At 40.7% G+C, this 18,290-nt stretch overlaps 1 protein-coding gene across 11 annotated transcripts in view; it reads left to right on the forward strand.

The window, feature by feature from the left end:
• Positions 1 to 18,290, forward strand: part of HECTD4 (HECT domain E3 ubiquitin protein ligase 4) — a 173,888-nt gene that overhangs the window by 61,751 nt on the left and 93,847 nt on the right. For all 11 annotated transcript variants that reach the window (XR_015144611.1, XM_086348151.1, XM_086348152.1 and 8 more), the window contains 3 exons: positions 3,125 to 3,233; positions 3,915 to 4,053; positions 6,916 to 7,086. Coding sequence is in view for 10 of the 11 variants with exons in the window: in XM_086348151.1 (XP_086204277.1) it covers positions 3,125 to 3,233; positions 3,915 to 4,053; positions 6,916 to 7,086 (419 nt within the window). In the remaining variant the exon portion in view is untranslated. The remainder of the gene's footprint in view (positions 1 to 3,124; positions 3,234 to 3,914; positions 4,054 to 6,915; positions 7,087 to 18,290) is intronic.

Genomic DNA, 18,290 nt, shown 5'->3' on the forward strand with positions numbered 1-18,290 from the left:
TTACTATCGAAAGGGAAAAGGATCATCTGTACAGTCCTGCCAATGAGGCATGAGTTACTTAAATTGATTCCTGAGTATTTAAATTTGGGCATGGGAGCCTTAAGTTGCATTTTTATATCCACGAGTAGAGTATCAGGTCTTGCTGCCTGATTCTGTTTCTTTGAGTAATTTATTGTGTGTGTGTGTTGGTGAACCCTCTTGTCCTAAAAGCAAAAAAAAAAAAAAAAGATTGTTCAAAGGAGCATGAATTGTGAAGTATCTCCTTTAAACAAAGGAGATTAAAGTGTTTTTACACAATTTCACAACTATTACATATCTGTTTACTCTGTGATCTCAGCGAAAATGGCAGAAGGTCTCTGAAATGTCCTGCAGTTAACTGACTTGCCAGATGAATTAGGCCTCTTTCTTTCTTTGGTGGATGTACTGACCAGTGTGCCATGGCACACACAACCCATGAGGCCAATACACTCTTTTTATAGTCTGTGTCCTGCTGCTTCCACATCTGGAGTTGCAGCCTTGCAAGGAGTCCGCCTTGCTTCCAAACCTGTTTGTTATTGTAGATGGTACTTGTGATTATATCATTAAATATTGCATAACTGATAAAAGTTAAGAATTTTTAAAAAACCCTAGGAAATCGTTTCCATTTAGAAATGGAATGCTTTAGAACGATCTCTAAGAAATTGACGTTGTCTAAGAATTTAGGGTGGGATTCAGAGTCTATTCTCCCTACCCTTTCATTTCATTCCCTTGATGGGGGCAACTTTCTCAGATAACCGTAGGGGAATGGGGTGCAGTCTCAGCGATGGGCCACCCCCCATCTCTTGTCTGGTGCCTGTGCCTTTTCATGGTCCCCTGTTTATTCCAGATAATCATGCTAAAGTGATGAGAGGAGCAGGCAAGACTTTGGGATGTGAGTTACTACCTTCACTGACTCAATTAGAGTCAACAGGAGAAGTGAAAACCTGCAGTGCCCAGGAAGTTCTTAAACATTATGGGCAGAAATAAACAAATTCATATAAAACCAAAACCCTTTTCTTCACTCTCTCCTTTAGTCCTTTTGGGCTTCTCAGGTGGTGCTAGTGGTAAAGAACCCACTTGCCAATGCAAGAGACATAAGAGACATGGGTTTGATCCCTGGGTTGGGAAGATCCCCTGGAGGTGGGCATGGCAACCTTCCCCAGTATTCTTGCCTAGAGAATCTCACAGACATGTAATTTCTCATTGAGGATGATGGTATCAAGCTGATCTGTATGCCCTTCAGTCTGTTGTACCTTTGGTTTTGCTTCTGGCTAGAGGATGTTTTTCTTATAAAAATTTAAAATGTAATCTTATTTAACTTTTAATACTGGAAAAATTCAACATACACAGAAGTTGAAAGAATTCTATAGTAAATTCTATAGTAAACACTCAGCTTCAGCAAGTGTCAGCTCTGGCCCATCTTATTTATTGTTCTGTCCCCTTCACTCCCACTCCCTGTCAGATCCATACTCAAAAGGCCTTGACCTTAATCTAAATAATGGTGAATAAGTGTCTATTTATAAGTTGTAAGTTAAAATGTTTAAGGAATGAAATTAGTATTTTTAAAATGATGACCTACTTAACCGTTTTTTGAAGAACCAGTAGGAACAAGTCTCAGTTATCTTGGATTAGTAGACTGAATTTTTAAGATAATCACATGTGGATGTGCATGTGGATGTGCATGTGTGCTGTCGCTTCAGTCGTGTCTGACTCTTCGCAACCCCATGGACTGTAGCCTACCAGGCAGGCTTCTCTGTCCATGGGATTCTCCAGGCAGGAATACTGGAGTGGGTTGCCATTTTCTTCCTCTAGAGGATCTTCCCAACCACATACTCAGTACCAATTTGAGTGCTGTGACATTGAATTTCCTCTAATATGACAAGTAGTAAAGAAACTCCACTTAAACATAGTAAGTGGATTGATTTTGAAAATAAGCACAATGTTTTATTTATATGTTCTTTCTTTAAGGTAAATTCTCTAGAATGTTTTAGTAAACCATTTACTATCATTCAGAGAGAAACTTTGTTTTAGCTTGGGGAAGATATACCAAAAGGGAAATATATTGCTGTTTTTAAATAGAAGCAGTATTATACTTTTGTACTGTGTCATTCCAGAAATTTGGGCTTCCCAGTGGCCCAGCAGTAAAGAATCCATCCACAAAGCAGGAGACGTGGGTTCAATCCCTTGATCAGGAAAATGCCCTGGAGGAAGGTGTGGCAACCCACTCCAGTATTCTTAGAGGATCCCATGGACTGAAGAGCCTGGTCGGCTACAGTCTGTAGGATCATAAAGAGTCAGACATGACTGAAGCAACTGAGCACAACACTCCAGATATTTAAAATTAGGATCTCTTGATGGAAAAATCCACAAGGAGCAGATTCTAGTTCAAATTATCATTAGTCTATCAATATAATATCATTTGCCATTTAAGGGGCACTGGCTTTGTACCAGAGAACAGTGTGGTGTTTGCTTATATTGTCTCATTCAACCATCACAGTCACTCTTAAGGTACATACTGTCTTCATCTTAGAGCTGCAGAAACTGAAATTCAGAGAGGTCCAAAGTCAACTAATAAGTGTCCCAAACTCTTGAATCTTCTACCTTTTTTTATTATGCACTCCTTAGGGAAAGTATTGTATTCTTAGTCATTTCAGATTAGAGTTAGGAATGAATTTTTGCTATTCAGAAAGAAAAAAGAAAAATCTTTTGCAGACTGAACCAGATTCTCCTGACAATAACTGTCTGACCTCTTTCCCTGATCTTGGTCCCTAACCCTACATGCATTTTGAAGTTTGATTTAGGGGTTTGAGCTGTCTTCCCTGGAAGTCACACTGAAGCACTTACTTTATTATTATTATTTTTGGCTGTACTCCACAGCTTGTGGTGATCTTAGTTCTGAGACCAGGGATCAAACTTGGGGCCCTGGCCATGAGAGCATTGAGTCTTAATCACTGGATCACCAGGGAGTTCTCAAGAAGCACTTATCTTAAAAGTGGGAAATTATCTTTCACTCAGCCTCCTAATGGCTTTTTCATTAGAAAAAGCACATTTATAATTTCATTAGAAAAAGCATGTATATAATTTACCTGTGAAAAAACGATTTCAGATGCTGACTTGGGACGCTGTCTCACGGCAGATGGTCTTTACCTGTATACTACTAACTCAGTTGGAAGAGGAGTAAGCAAATTGGGGTCTGGATTACATGGTACTCTCAGGTCAGTTGCATGGAACTTGCTGAATAATTTGGCTGGAACATTTTCCTCATTACGTAAATCTGTGGTGAAGACACCTGGGAGTGCGTGCTAACTCCCTGTAGACTGACTAGTGACTAAACAAATCTGAATGACTTCATATGATTCTGGCTTTCTCTTATTGTCACTTTCTTTTCCTGGTTTTATTAATGCATTTCAGCTTTGTTTTTGACTCTATAAAAATTGAGTTTGGTAGCCTAAGATCATTGTTTGTAGCTTCTAGCCAAAAATCCCTCCATGATCAGAATTTCTATATTAGTGACTTCTCCATGTCAAAAAATGGGTGTATTTCTAGTTAAGTCTCTTTGTCCTTGGATTTGACATTGGATCAGCAGTGATTTTTTTTTTTCAGTTGAGATATAAGATCTATGAATTGCTGCCAAAAGAAACCACAGTTTGAGATCCTTATGTATATTTAATTAGATTGTTTCCCCAACCTTTTCTCCTCTCCAGTTTGTTGTGGGAAATTAATATTTACCATAGTTTGTCAGTCTCAAAGTTAATATGTTTATTCTCCTTCAGATGTTTTGTATACTTAATCATTGAAAAGAAATGAGGAGGGAAATATAGTTTTGTCTGTGGTAGCTCATTGTCGGGTGTCAGACCTGACCTGCTGACTTAGCCTGTGTACCTTTTCCCCCGCAGAGGTTTTGTGTACTGCCGGAACGAGGAACTGGAACCAGGATGGCTTGCTTTTGGCAGTGGCAGTCTTCTCCACCGGCCTGTATCTTTTGACAATAAACCTCACTCCCTTTTCCAGGTCATTGACCAGAATACCCTTCAGGTAAACAGGACACCAAGGCTTTGTGTTTTATATTTTGGAGATGGTAAGCAAAGTTCGTGACATAATCAGAAGGAATAACACAGGTGATACCTTGGGTTCGTTTGGGTTTTTCCGTAAGGTGTTACAGAAGTAGTTTCCTGCCAGAGTGACATCCTTTTAACTGTCATTGTTTTGGGCATTCTGTTTTTTCTCTAGTGTCTTAAGTTTTCCTACATGATCTGAGTGAATGTGCTGTTAGAGTTTCTAAGGCCAAAGACAAACTTTTTTTTTTAGTTACTTTTTATTGGACTACAGTTGCTTTACAACAGTTGTGTTAGTTTTCTATTGTACAGCAGAATGAATCAGCTATATGTGTACATGTACCTCCTCTCTTTTGGATTTCCTTCCCATTTAGGTTACTACACAGAGCACTGAGTAGAGTTCTCTGTGCTATACAGTATGTCTTCATTAGTTATCTATTTTATACATAGAAACAATAATATATACATCAATTGCAGTCTCCCAAATCATCCCAGGACAAACTTTTTTGATTTAAAAAAATTCTAGAGCGTCAAAGATGGTATAAATACCAGCTTTTTTTTTTTTTCCAACTAGATCTATTTTGAAAAGACAGTATTTCCCTTATTGAGTTTGTTCTAAACAGCCTTTCTGTGGGAACAGGAGCTTTGAAGTGAGTTTAGATAAAATCATCCTGTGCCCAGGATCGAGCTCATCCATGGTGCTCTCGTAGCACTCTGTGATGTCACTTGCCACATTATATTGAAATCACCTACTCTCGTGTGGAACTACTCGCCAAGACCACACACACCTTTAGTTTTGGACACTGTCTTACTCATATTTGTGTTCCTAGAATGTAGCCACAGCACTTGATTGATGATAATGATAATAAGCTTGTCTTTCTGTGCCAGGCCCTGGTTTGGGCAGTTGACACGTACTACCTGGGAGGTATAACTAGGGCAGTTTCATCTTACAGTTAAGGCAGCTGAGGCTAGGCACCTTGTAAGCATCCAGTAAGTGTTTGTCCTTCAGTGGAAGAGTGAGCTCAGAGAGCTTAAGTATCTTGGCACACAGTAATGGCAGCAAGAGGACTTGAACCCATCCACTCTAGAGTCTGAGTTCTTTATGCTACAGCTTTCTGCCTTTCAACCAAATTCAAACACAACAGTTAGAGTTGCCGTCTGTGGAGTGAGCGCCCTGAGAGTAGTCATAGCCAGGGCTTAAGTGAGATGTTACACCTTTTCTTGTTTGCCTCTCAGCGGTGTTTTTCCTGGAGTTGTCACCATTGCATCTCCAGAGCAGATTGGAGGTACTCAGAAATTGTTAGATGAAAAAGTGAATAAATAGAGGCCATATTAACTCCATTTCCTATCAGTAATTCAGATAGATGAGAACACTGCCTATATTTATTTGCAATGGAGTTATAAGCTAGGGAATTAAACAGATGTTAAATCTTAGAATGTGATTTACACTTGAAGTAATGTTAGTATCCTGTGTTCTCGTAAAAACTGTTGTCCAAGAAAGCAGTGTTCACTAACTAGATATGTGCATTAGAATGATTTGGGAGTGCCTTAGGCCACTCAGTGACTTCCCTGGTGGCTCAGATGGTAAAGCGTCTGCCTACAATGCGGGAGACCCGGGTTCAATCCCTGGGTCGGGAAGATCCCCTGGAGAAGGAAATGGCAACCCACTCCAATATTCTTGCCTGGAAAATTCCATGGATGGAGGAGCAAAGTCAGACACGACTGAGCGACTTCACTTAGGCCATTCAGTAGCGGTTAACTTTATAGACTTATTGGCATTACATATTTCAAAGTGTAGTGACAGCAACTCCATGACTTTTTAAACTTTTGAGGTAGACAAAACAAGTCTGGAAAAAAGTTCATAACATGAGTTCAGGGGTCAAAAGTAACCTGAGGAAAAGTAGTGGTTCACCCAAAGAAATGGAGTAACTGAAGGTCATTCTTACTGTTCCCTGAAGGAACCTGACCATGTCTAATTATTTTTCTTTGGGAATTTTCAGTTCTGCTCCTATTCTTGGATTAAAAAAAAAAAAAAGCAGGTTTCTTGATTCTTATTTTCTATTATTTTAAGTGCTTTTCTCTGGCAATAAAAATTAGTATATAACTGCACACTTAATGTGAAATGATGCAGAACTTATTCATTATACTTAAACAGAAGGATGTTTGCTATTAGAAACACATGCCTTCATGTCTAATGTAGAGAATGGCTGTTTGTCTCTTTCTTCCTGATGGACATGGTAAATTTCAATAAGGTCTCGTGTTCTAAGTTAGGAGCTTGTATGTGCCTTCATCTGGCCTTTCTCCTCTTTCTTCTTTGCTTTCCCTCTTGTTTTCTTCTTGCCTTCTCTTTTTGTTTCCTTCCATAATTATTAATTTTTGAGTTAGACTCTAAATTAGGTGCTGAAAGTATAAAGATGAATAGGATATAGTTCCTGTCCTTTACATATAATAAAGTCTTAAATTTGTTTACTAAGGAAATTTCAGAAAGTACTATTTCTCTAAGACTTTTTAAAAAATAAATATTTGATAAAACACATGCAAAGCAGATTTAAAGTGTTTAGTAAATACTTTTTTTTCCTATTAAAATGTAATTTGAATTAATCTCAAGGATCTTTTAATATGTTGCATGGCTTGTTGTATAAAGTTTTATATATTTGTCATGTGATTTTCATATATTATTCTTAGAGATAAATGTCAGTTTTATTTTGATCAGGAAGCTTACTGAATTCTCTTTTTTTTTTTTTCTGAATTCTCTTCTTGGACTTAACGGCATTAATGATGAATTGATAGAAACAGAATTTACATGTCACACTAATGAAGTTTTCCTCTCTTTCTTGTCCAGGTGTGCCAGGTGGTGCCAATGCCAGCCAATCACCTCCCTGTTGGCAGCACTATGAGCACTGTGCACCTTTCTTCAGACGGCACTTACTTCTATTGGATCTGGTCTCCTGCCAGCCTGAATGAGAAAACACCTAAGGGACATTCTGTCTTCATGGACACTTTTGAACTTGTGGTGAGTTTCACTTTCTAATCCTGTGTCTTTGCAGAGACATTTTTACTTGCTTTCTTTTTATGTTAGTGTACATGGGACCTAAAAAACTTGGAGTACTTGTGCAGTATATTCACTCTTGCCTCAAAATTGGTTTTCCTCTTGGATGTGCTTTGAAGGTTTCTTTATTTGGAGTTGTATGACACAAGTAAAGCCAGGCGTTTTGAAGGTTAATCTAGCAACAGAATGGAGATAACAATAGTTAATATGTAGACAGTGGGGTTTTTAAGGAGAAATGCTCATGAGCTTGCTGGAAATTTGGAACTAGATTACAGTAGCAAGATTGTGTCTACAGATGGATTTTGGGAGTCTCCGAGAGAGAGATGATTGAAACTGTGAAAGGCAATCATTCATTCATTCAGTAGATATTGGCAAAGTATCTACTGAGAGCCAGGCACAGTGGTGTTTAGGTGGTGGGAATACAGTGATGGGCAAGGGAGTAGGATCCTTGCTCAAATGGAGCTTGTATCTTGACTAGTGGGTGGGTTGAGTGGTGGTGGGAGAGAGACAAAACTTCAACCATAATCGAGTGAACAAATAAATGGACAACATAATTTGAGGTAGTGAAGGAAATACAGTAGCTAAACAGATGAGGGAGTTGGGGGTAGGGGAGGGAAAAATATTCTAGGAAAAGGAGACTACAAGTGCAAAAGCTCTGTGGTGGGAGCAGACATATGTGTGATAGGAAATGACAGAGTGGATGAGTGCAGAGAGCAGAGCTTGAGGTGAGGAGAGACTGGGAACTATGAGAGTCCAGATCTGCACTGTCCAGTGCAGTAGCCAGTAGCCACATGAAGCTGTGGTTTAATTTAAACAGAAGTTTAAAGTAATCAGAAATAAATACAGTTAAAACTTGAGTTGCTCAGTCACATTAGCCATGGTTCAAGTGCTCAGTAGCCACATGTGGCTGGCTAGTGGCTACCATATTGAATGTCAAAGATAACATTTCCATCATTAAAGAAAGTTCTATTGGACAGCACTGACATGTCTAGGTAGTATTTGTAGAGACTTGTAAAAGAAAAAATTGCTCCAAGCCAGGTTCAACAAAACCTTTTTTAATGATGTAACTTAACAGCCTGCTTCTGGGAAGAATTTTAGCCTTCCTGGGAAGGGAGAAAAAAAGGACACTGAAGCAATTTCTAATAAACTTTTATGGGGTTAAAACTTGTTCTGGGAAATCAGTCATCCATCCTGCCAGCTAACTATCAGTTTAGTAACCTTTCAGTATCCATTGTTCTTTTTCTATTATCTAGTTTCACAGTATTCTCAAAAAATGATCTTTTCTTATAAAATGTCTTAGCCAGAGTGAGCCTTCAAATTGATCTGCTAGAGGTTTTACAGCTAGGAATGTCTTTTAAAAAAAAAAAAAGAAAAAAAAAAGATAATTGTTTACAAACAAACTTAACCAGCTGGTTAAAGGATTTAGGTCTTTTTTCTGGACAAAGGAACCTGACTGGCTATAGTCCATGGGGTCTCAAGAGTCAGACTTGACTTAGCAAATAAACCACCACCACCACCACCTAAGAATAATGGAAAAACATCAAAGAATTCCCCTTTCCTTGATATGCTTTGGTTTAATTTTAAAAATCATGTCAAAGAAAAACATGCAAATGGATAAAATTTAAGGTAGTACATTCTAAGCTCACAATGAAAAGTGGGAGTCTCTTGCCCCATCCCTGGCATGTTCCTTATAGATAGTTACTTTAATGGTGTCAGCTTTTCCTTCTTCTAGTGGTTACTTTCATGTCTCTAAGTGAAAGATTTACATTGCTGTTTCTTGATTTACTAACTCCATATATTGTGTGTTTGTGTTTTGGTTTTTTGCTGTGGCAGATGAGGATTTGGCTCAATTCACCTCCTTTTTTTCTTCCTTCCTCCTAGTGTATTTATTTGATTCATTTTAATTCCTCTTTGGAGGAGGATATCTTTGTAACTTATAGTTAAACCTTTATTACTTGTTCCTCAGCTCTAAGTAGTATCTCTTATCCCTTGACCTTAGGAGAGGGAGATAGATAATAGTGTCTCTTCTTGTCCTTTAGTATGGGGAAAGCCAAAACTAAAAGTATACATTCAGGGGAATTCCCAAGAGGAAGTGAGATGATTCACCAACATCCAGCCTTAGAGAGCCTTAAGGATTGGTGGCATCAGGTATGGTACAGAACCATTGTGAGACGGGGGTATAGACTGCAAGTTTGTTAAAGGAACTGTCGTCTCCTTTCCTGGTACACACAACATTTGTGCTCAGATGCCAGCCGCCCAGGCAAAAGTCTTGATGTTTGTCTGAAAAAACAAATGACCCTGGAGAAAAGACCCCAGTGTACTGACATTTGGGTTCATATAAGTTAAAGACTTGCTGCCCCAGTGAATCACCCACAGTGATGTCTTCTAATAAGCAAGCCTCCCCAACCATGTGCATAGCATTCCTTTCTAGTGATGAACTGTTTAAAAAAAAGAGCAGACACAAGAAACACCCCAAACAAGTAAAAGCCAGGACTTTGGAGAGCTGTGTGTGTGGAGGGGAGAGGAGTAGATTTAAAAGTTTGGCAAGGTAGTGATAATTATTGAAGCCAGGAGCTGGGCACACGGGGAGCTCATTATACTACTCTTTCTTCTTTTGTGTACATTTTAAAATGACACTAATAAAGTTCTTTAAAAAATTTTAAAGCAGACCATTGAGAAACTCTAGACAAACTAGGAAAGTCTCTAGATTGGAAACTAAAAATAAGAAAAAGAAATCAGAAAAACAGCTAATAGAGTAAGATAAAGACCTCATTAGCACTTACTACTCTGTGAGACATATGAGAAGATACTGCGTTCATAAAACAGAGCAGGATGTCATGGAAAAAGGACTCTCAGAATATGAAAAGATAAAAGACATAAAGGAATAATCCTTCTGGATACTTAGTAACAGTAGTTCCCAAAAGAGAACAGAAAATAAGATATTATCAAAGAAATAATAGAAGAAAAATGTCAAACTAAAGGACACTGATGTCCAGATTAAAAGGTCTTTGGCACAGTGAATGAAAAATGTCCACACTGGCACCTCATCTTGACATTTCAGATTATCAGGAGCAAAGAGGATTCTAAAGCTTCTGGAGGTAAAATAAAATCATGTATAAATAATGAGGTATAAGAAGAACATCAGGCTGTTCAGTCTCGTTACTAGATGTAAAAATGGGGCAGTACTTCAAAAAATCTGGGGGAAATCAATATCTAACCCAGAAGTCAGGTAGTCAGCCAAAATATCAATCAATCATAAAAACAACATAAAGATATTTTTAGACATATAGGATCAAAAGCTCATACCTGCCCTGGAGGAAATAGAACAACTACAAGCCTTTGCCTGTGGCATGAAATAAAAAGTTGGGGAGATGCTCAAGGGCCTGCTATAGATTAAAACAGAAACCTTTGAGTCACTTTTGGAGTCTGAATCCAATGGACCATTTATAGAAAAGAAAATTTGGAGACAATTTGGAATTTGAATGTAAAATAAGTATTAGAGGAAACCAAGGAGTATATTCTTATTTTTAAAGTTATGATAATGGCATTGTGATTATGTAAGAAAATGTCCATATTTTTAGAGATGAGTAGTGCGGAGAAGGCAATGGCACCCCACTCCAGTACTCTTGCCTGGAAAATCCCATGGATGGAGGAGCCTGGTGGGCTGCAGTCCATGGGGTCACTAAGAGTTGGACACGACTGAGCAACTTCACTTTCACTCTTCACTTTCATGCATTGGAGAAGGAAATGGCAACCCACTCCAGTGTTCTTGCCTGGAGAATCCCAGGGATGGGGGAGCCTGGTGGGCTGCCATCTATGGGGTCGCACAGAGTCGGACACGACTGAAGCGACTTGGCAGCAGCAGCAGCAGCAGTGAAATATTCAGAAGTGAAATTTCATGATGTCTGGGACATGCTTTAAAATGGAGTAAAAAAGAGATAGGTGGGTTAAACAGATTTGGCTATATCTGGATAATAGTTGAAATTGAATGATGAATATATGAAAGTTCATTATACTATTCACAATTTTTACCTATATTTGAAATTTTTCATCATAAGATAAGAAAATTTTAAGCATCACCTGCCATTAATTTAGCAACTTCTAAAATACTGACTTGGGAAGCTAAACAAAGATACATACCTGGCTTTCTGCTTATGATACTATCACAGAAAGGAACACTGTGTAGCCATTAAAAAGCAGTGGGCAGATCTGTGTAGACTGAAGTAAATTAATTTCCAGGTTATATTGTAGTATAGAAAGCTTGGTTCAGTGCACTGTGTGTAATCAGTCACTACCTACTGTGTGATAAAATTGTGGTGGGCAGGTATGGATTCTGTGGAATTGGCCTTTTCCTATGATACTAACTTTCCTCTCTCAGTGGACCATTCACCACAGCATATAAATACAGGAGAGGATATTCAGTCTTGAAAAAGCAGAACAAACTCCCTTGACCCTCATTCTCCTCTACTCCCCTATCTTTGGTTCCTCTTTACAGCAATGTGCTTAAAAGAGTTTATTCTTACTGTTTTACTTTCCTTCTGTTCGCTCTTGAACCTGCTGCAGTCTCACCATGCCACCATAGCAGCTCTTCCCATGTTCCCCAGGGACTTCCACAATAGTAAATTCAAGGGCACCCCTCTTTTCTTTTTACTTGACCTTCTAGCAGTATTTAATGTGATCTCACTCCCCCATTCTTGAAACTGTTTTCATATGGACTTTGGGACACTCTTAGGGCTTCTCTCGTCACTGGTGTTTCCTATCTCCTGTCTTCCTAATCTCTCAACAGTCAAGGGCACCAGGACCTATTTCTAGGACCACTTCTGTCTACTCTGTCTGCTCGTACTCCCTTGTTGATCTCATCCTGTCTTATAGCTTTAAACACCTCTCTGTACAGATGATGCTTAGTTTTGCTTCTCAGCCAAAACCTGTCCCTGAGGCTCTGCATGCATATTGATGTGTGTGGGTGTTTGTATACGCTCAGGATATGAGACTTTTCCAGTTGGAAGTCTGATAGTTCCCTCAAGCTAAATATGCCCTCTACCAAACTCCTGATTTTACCCCAGATCTCCTTCTGCCTCAGGCTCTCCCATTTCACTTCATGACATCTGTGTCCTTCTGGTGCTGGCCAGAGACCTTCGGAGCTGTCCCTCTCTCTTCCTCTTTTTTCCCTTCCCCAATTCCTTGCCTAGTCAGCATATATTGCCTGCTTTACCTTCAAAGTGTCTCCCAACCCCCTTCACCTCCGTAAAAGTCCTGTGTGATCTGGGGCTTCTGTCACTCCACTCCAGCCCCACCTGAGCTCCTGGCTGACACACGGGCACTGAACGTGTTTCTCCCTTCCGGGCCTTGTGCAGTGTCATCTGCAGATAAACAGACAGCTCGTTCTCTCTTTTTAGGTCTCTGCTCACGTATCATCTTATCAAAAAGACCCTTCTTACCATTCCTTATAAATTATTTTATGTAAAATATAATCCTGTCCCTCCTTATCCGTTTTGCTTTGGTGCAGAATTCAGCTGTGGCAGTACCAACATGGTGATCAGCAGGAAATACCTTATTCTTAATTTTAACCTTTTCCTTTAAGATTATAGAATAACCAAGGCATGGACTCTCTCTGCCTGATTTCATTACCTGTGCACTGGACACATCCTTGCTTGAGAATCTTCTGTGACTCTCTTTTACCTTTTCAGGGCACGTGTTTTACATCTTCAGTTCTGTTTTGCTCTGAGACTTCTTCCTGTCCCCATGTGCTTTCTGTAAGCTGCTGTTCTTCAGATAGATTCAGTGACAATTTTACTGATGTTTTGTCTCTTTTTTAGGTCTGTTCTTAACTATATGGTCAGTATAATAAGGGATGCACTAGGTGCCTCTCCCCCTTCAACTCCATCGGTTTATGATTTCCTTTAAATTATGATTCGGATAGCTGAGATGACCTTCATTCATTCAGTGTTAATCCAGTGCCTTGTCTGGGTAGCAGGGTAAAAGCCTTTGTTTTCAAGGAGCTTACATCAGAGTATGGGGAATTAGTAAGAAAGGAAATACAAGGACAAAATAATTTCAGCTACTGACAAATGCTGGGGAGAAAATAAAACAGGGTAATGTGATAGAGAGTGAGGGGGTAGAGGTGGCGAGCCACTCTGGTTTGCCTGGCAGAGAGGGCCATTCTGAGGAAGGACATTTAAGCTGAAATGAGAGTGATGAGAAGCAATCATCTATCCTGCCAAAGAAGGCAACCAACCCTCCCCGTTTGCCAGGACCTGAGACATTTCTTAGGACATGGACCGTTGGTGCTAAAACCAGGACAGTCTCAGGCAAACCAGAACTAGTCCAGTCCAGAAAGAGGGATCAGCAAGTACAGGCCTAGCATGCAGGCGTTTTAGAGGAGGGACAGAAGGCAGCGCCCGGAAAGTGTGGGGAGAAGCGGGGACCGAAGTAGGGAGGTCAGTGGATGTTGGACCCCATGGGCCTTACCAGCCATTTGAGTTTTGTTTTAAATTTATTGGGAAGCTGATGCAGGGCTTCAGACAGGGAAAGACATGATTTTATTTTCATCTGTAAATGAATCTTTGGCTAATGTAGTAAAACATATGGGGTCAAAGTAGGGAGACCAAGTTGAGAGGCTGGATGGTCACTGGACTTGAGGTCGTGGCTTGGGCCAGGAAGGGAGCCAGAGGGAAGCTTCTCGTCATCACTAGCTGTGTGCTGCTTCTCACTCCTCCCAGGCTCTTCCCGCTCCTTTCAAAATCGCTAGTAGCTTTTTCATCCCAAAGAAATGCTTTGCTAAGTATAGAGGTTCCCAGATTTACTACTTGGGCACCAAAGCTGAGTCCTCTTTGCTTCTCACGGGTGCTTTATCAGGTTTTCTTTTCAATATTTTCAAAATACTTAAACACAATAGCATGACTTTTTTTTTCTTAATTTAGTCATTGTTTTTCTTATGGAGCCAGATTGGGCAGTGCTTTTGAATGCCAAGTGATTGATTTTTTAATCTGGATGCCTTTGAAGGGTCATATTTAGAGTTGTGCAACATAAATAGAGCTACACTCGGTAAACGTGAATCTAGCTGAAGGGTGGGGGTAACACACTGTGGGAAGACGTGGATGTGTTCAATTTTAGGCGACATAGGCTATTCTAGCTGAAGTGCTGGGGAGTGGGAGGCAGTTAGAAAAGTTGTGCTCAATCCCAGTAGCAAGGATGGGTCTGTATATAGCAATGTAGGAGTTGCCATGGAGAGGTAGGATTGGATTTGGGTCAGGACGTGTATGCATGCTGTCGCTTCAGTCGTGTCCGACTCTTTGTGACCGCATGGATGTAGCCCGCCAGGCTCCTCTGTCCATGGGATTCTCCAGGCAAGAATACTGGAGTGGTTTGCATGCCCTCCTCTTGAGTAAGGACACAGATCTGTTTATTCAGCAGAGCTTCAAGTATTTACCATGTGCTTTGTGAGTGCTGGAAATGAGACAGTGAACAAGGCAGGCAGGATCCTGGCTCTTGGGGAGCCGGCATTCAGCTGAGGTGGGGTGGAGGTAGAAAGTCAAATAATAAATGAATTAATGAGTAAGATCATTTCAGAGAATGGTAAGTGCTGTGCAGATAACATGACTGGATGTTGTGCTCTGGCTTGTGTGGGGTGAGTAGGAGAGGGTGGAGGGGATTCTTCTTTGGTAATCATGGAAAGCCTCTTTGAGGAGGTGACATTCTATGTAACACCTAAATGATGGGAAAGAGCCAGGCACACACAGGAGGATCTAGGGACAGGGTGTTCCAGCAAAGGTTTTAGAACCAGTTCAGTTCAGTTCAGTCGCTTAGTCGTGTCCGACTCTTTGCGACCCCATGAATTGCAGCACGCCAGGCCTCCCTATCCATCACCAACTCCCGGAGTTCACTCAGACTCACGTCCATCAAGTCAGTGATGCCATCCAGCCATCTCATCCTCTGTCGTCCCCTTCTCCTCCTGCCCCCAATCCCTCCCAGCATCATGGTCTTTTCCAATGAGTCAACTCTTCGCATGAGCTGGCCAAAGTACTGGAGTTTCAGCTTTAGCATCATTCCTTCCAAAGAAATCCCAGGGCCGATCTCCTTCAGAATGGACTGGTTGGATCTCCTTGCAGTCCAAGGGACTCTCAAAGAGTCTTCAACACCACAGTTCAAAAGCATCAATTCTTCGGCTCTCAGCTTTCTTCACATTCCAACTCTCACATCCGTACATGACCCCTGGAAAAACCATAGCCTTGACTAGTCGGACCTTTGTTGGCAAAGTAATGTCTCTGCTTTTTAATATGCTATCTAGGTTGGTCATAACTTTCCTTCCAAGGAGTAAGCATCTTTTAGTTTCATGGCTGCAGTCACCATCTGCAGTGATTTTGGAGCCCAAAAAAATAATGTCTGAAACTGTTTCCACTGTTTCCCCATCTATTTGCCATGAAGTGATGGGACTGGATGCCATGATCTTCGTTTTCTGAATGTTGAGCTTTAAGCCAACTTTTTCACTCTCCTCTTTCACTTTCATCAAGAGGCTTTTTAGTTCCTCTTCACTTTCTGCCATAAGGGTGGCGTCATCTGCATATCTGAGGTTATTGATATTTCTCCCAGCAATCTTGATTCCAGCTTATGTTTCTTCCAGCCCAGTGTTTCTCATGATGTATTCTGCATATAAGTTAAATAAGCATGGTGACAATATACAGCCTTGACGTACTCCTCTTCCTATTTGGAACCAGTCTGTTGTTCCATGACCAGTTCGAACTGTTGCTTCCTGACCTGTATACAGGTTTCTCAAGAGGCAGGTCAGGTGGTCTGGTATTCCCATCTCTTTCAGAATTTTCCGCAGTTTATTGTGATCCACACAGTCAAAGGCTTTGGCGTAGTCAGTAAAGCAGAAATAGATGTTTTTCTGGAACTCTCTTGCTTTTTCGATAATCCAGCAGATGTTGGCAATTTGATGTCTGGTTCCTCTGCCTTTTCTGAAACCAGTTTGAACATCCGGAAGTTCACAGTTCACGTATTGCTGAAGCCTGGCTTGGAGAATTTTGAGCATTACTTTACTAGTGTGTGAGATGAGTGCAATTGTGTGGTAGTTTGAGCATTCTTTGACATTGCCTTTGTTTGGGATTGGAATGAAGACGGACCTTTTCCAGTCCTGTGGCCACTGCTGAGTTTTCCAAATTTGCTGGCATATTGAGTGCAGCACTTTCACAGCATCATCTTTTAGGATTTGAAATAGCTCAACTGGAATTCCATCACCTCCACTAGCTTTGTTCGTAGTGATGCTTCCTAAGGCCCACTTGACTTCACATTCCAGGATGTCTGGCTCTAGGTCAGTGATCACACCATCGTGATTATCTGGGTCGTGAAGATCTTTTTTGTACAGTTCTTCTGTGTATTCTTGCCACCTCTTCTTAATATCTTCTGCTTCTGTTAGATCCATACCATTTCTGTCCTTTATCGAGCCCATCTTTGCATGAAATGTTCCCTTGGTACCTCTAATTTTCTTGAAGAGACCTCTAGTCTTTCCCATTCTATTGTTTTCCTGTATTTCTTTGCATTGATCTCTGAGGAAGGCTTTCTTATCTCTTCTTGCTATTCTTTGGAACTCTGCATTCAGCTGTTTATATCTTTCCTTTTCTCCCTTGCTTTTCACTTCTCTTCTTTTCACAGCTATTTGTAAAGCCTCCTCAGACAGCCATTTTGCTTTTTTGCATTTCTTTTCCATGGAGATGATCTTGATCCCTGTCTCCTGTACAGTGTCATAGTTCATCAGGCACTCTATCTATCAGATCTAGTCCCTTAAATCTATTTCTCACTTCCACTGTATAATCATAAGGGATTTGATTTAGGTCATACCTGAATGGTGTGAACCAGAGGTGGGGTCTAATCCTAAGCAGACTCCCATTTAAGTAAGTGGAGATGGGAACCAGCAGATAAGAGGAACACACAGAGGGCAGGAACTGTTGACTTTGCTCATTAGAAGAGTCCCTTACACATAGGTACATGTTCATGTTGAAAAGAAACAAACCAGGATTGTATTCTACCGCTGAGACTGAGGCAGGACAACGCCAAGGTTTCTGGCAACCATGGCACAGCCTACACAGAAGACAAGGAAAAGCTTGATGATTTTGGTTTTAGGTTCCTCTTGACCATCAAGAATGTTCACTTGTTAGAGGGAACTGAGTTAAGTAGCTGTAAAGCGTTAAGAGGCAGAGGTGAGGAAATAGAAACAGCATTTTCAAACTCTAAGAAACCTTTTGCTTATCTTTCGTGAATGTCTCGTAAAAGCCTCCCCCACCAGATCCATCCACCTCTGGGAACCTTGCCTGGCTGTGCTCCTCAGTTTGCTTTCTCTAGCCTCTTCTCTGTTACCAACTTTTCACTTTGGACTCCTTCACTGCTTTTTGTTTGCTTCTGGAAGCCTGTCTACTTTGCACTCCTGTTCTTTCTTATCTCTATTTCTGCCTCTCTTCACTCATGGCACCAGTTTCTGAGACTCCAGCCAGACCCAGAAGTCTGGTCTGGAGCGGGCAGTGGATGAAGAGACTGCTTTAGGTATATCTGAGACATCTGACAGTGAATGGAAGTTGAGAAGAGGGATGGTATTGCAGTGGGCCGCCAATGTTTTCTTTAAGATCTCGGAGACCTGTGAATATTTGAAACCAAAAAGAAGGACATCAGAGAGGGAGACTGTGAGGGTGAAGGGGGCAGATGGGAGATAATTGAGGGGGCAGTTAGAGAGGAGGCGGAAATGCTTCTTCCTCTGAATTAAGAGGAAAAGAATAAATGAGGCTGAACACCAAGATTCTTGAGTGGGAAGAGAGACAAGTGGGAGCAGCTTATAGTAAGTGGTCTGGATCTTTTCAGTAATAATAAAAGGCAGGTGGTCTGCTTAAAGCCATACTCAAAATTTGGTGGAAGAACTTTGGAATCACCGCCCCAGAGCTTTTGCTGGGTTATAATCAAACGATGAAGGAAGAACTGCCAAGTACCAGCAAGGATCCAGTTGAAGCTGGCATATATTTTTAGCAGACAGAGTCTGCCTTTCTCTACTGTTGCTCTGCCAATCCCCGAGCAGCTGGGGCTAATGTTGACTGCTGTTATTACAGAGTTTGGATTTTAGCCACTAATTATATTTCAAGAAGATATAATCCTCATGGCTGTACTTAATAGTAAATCAAGACCTG

Source organism: Bos grunniens, chromosome 17 (genome assembly GCF_055505025.1).
Source record: "Bos grunniens cultivar Pamir isolate PY7600 chromosome 17, Bosgru_T2T1.0, whole genome shotgun sequence".
Lineage (NCBI taxonomy): Eukaryota > Metazoa > Chordata > Mammalia > Artiodactyla > Bovidae > Bos > Bos grunniens.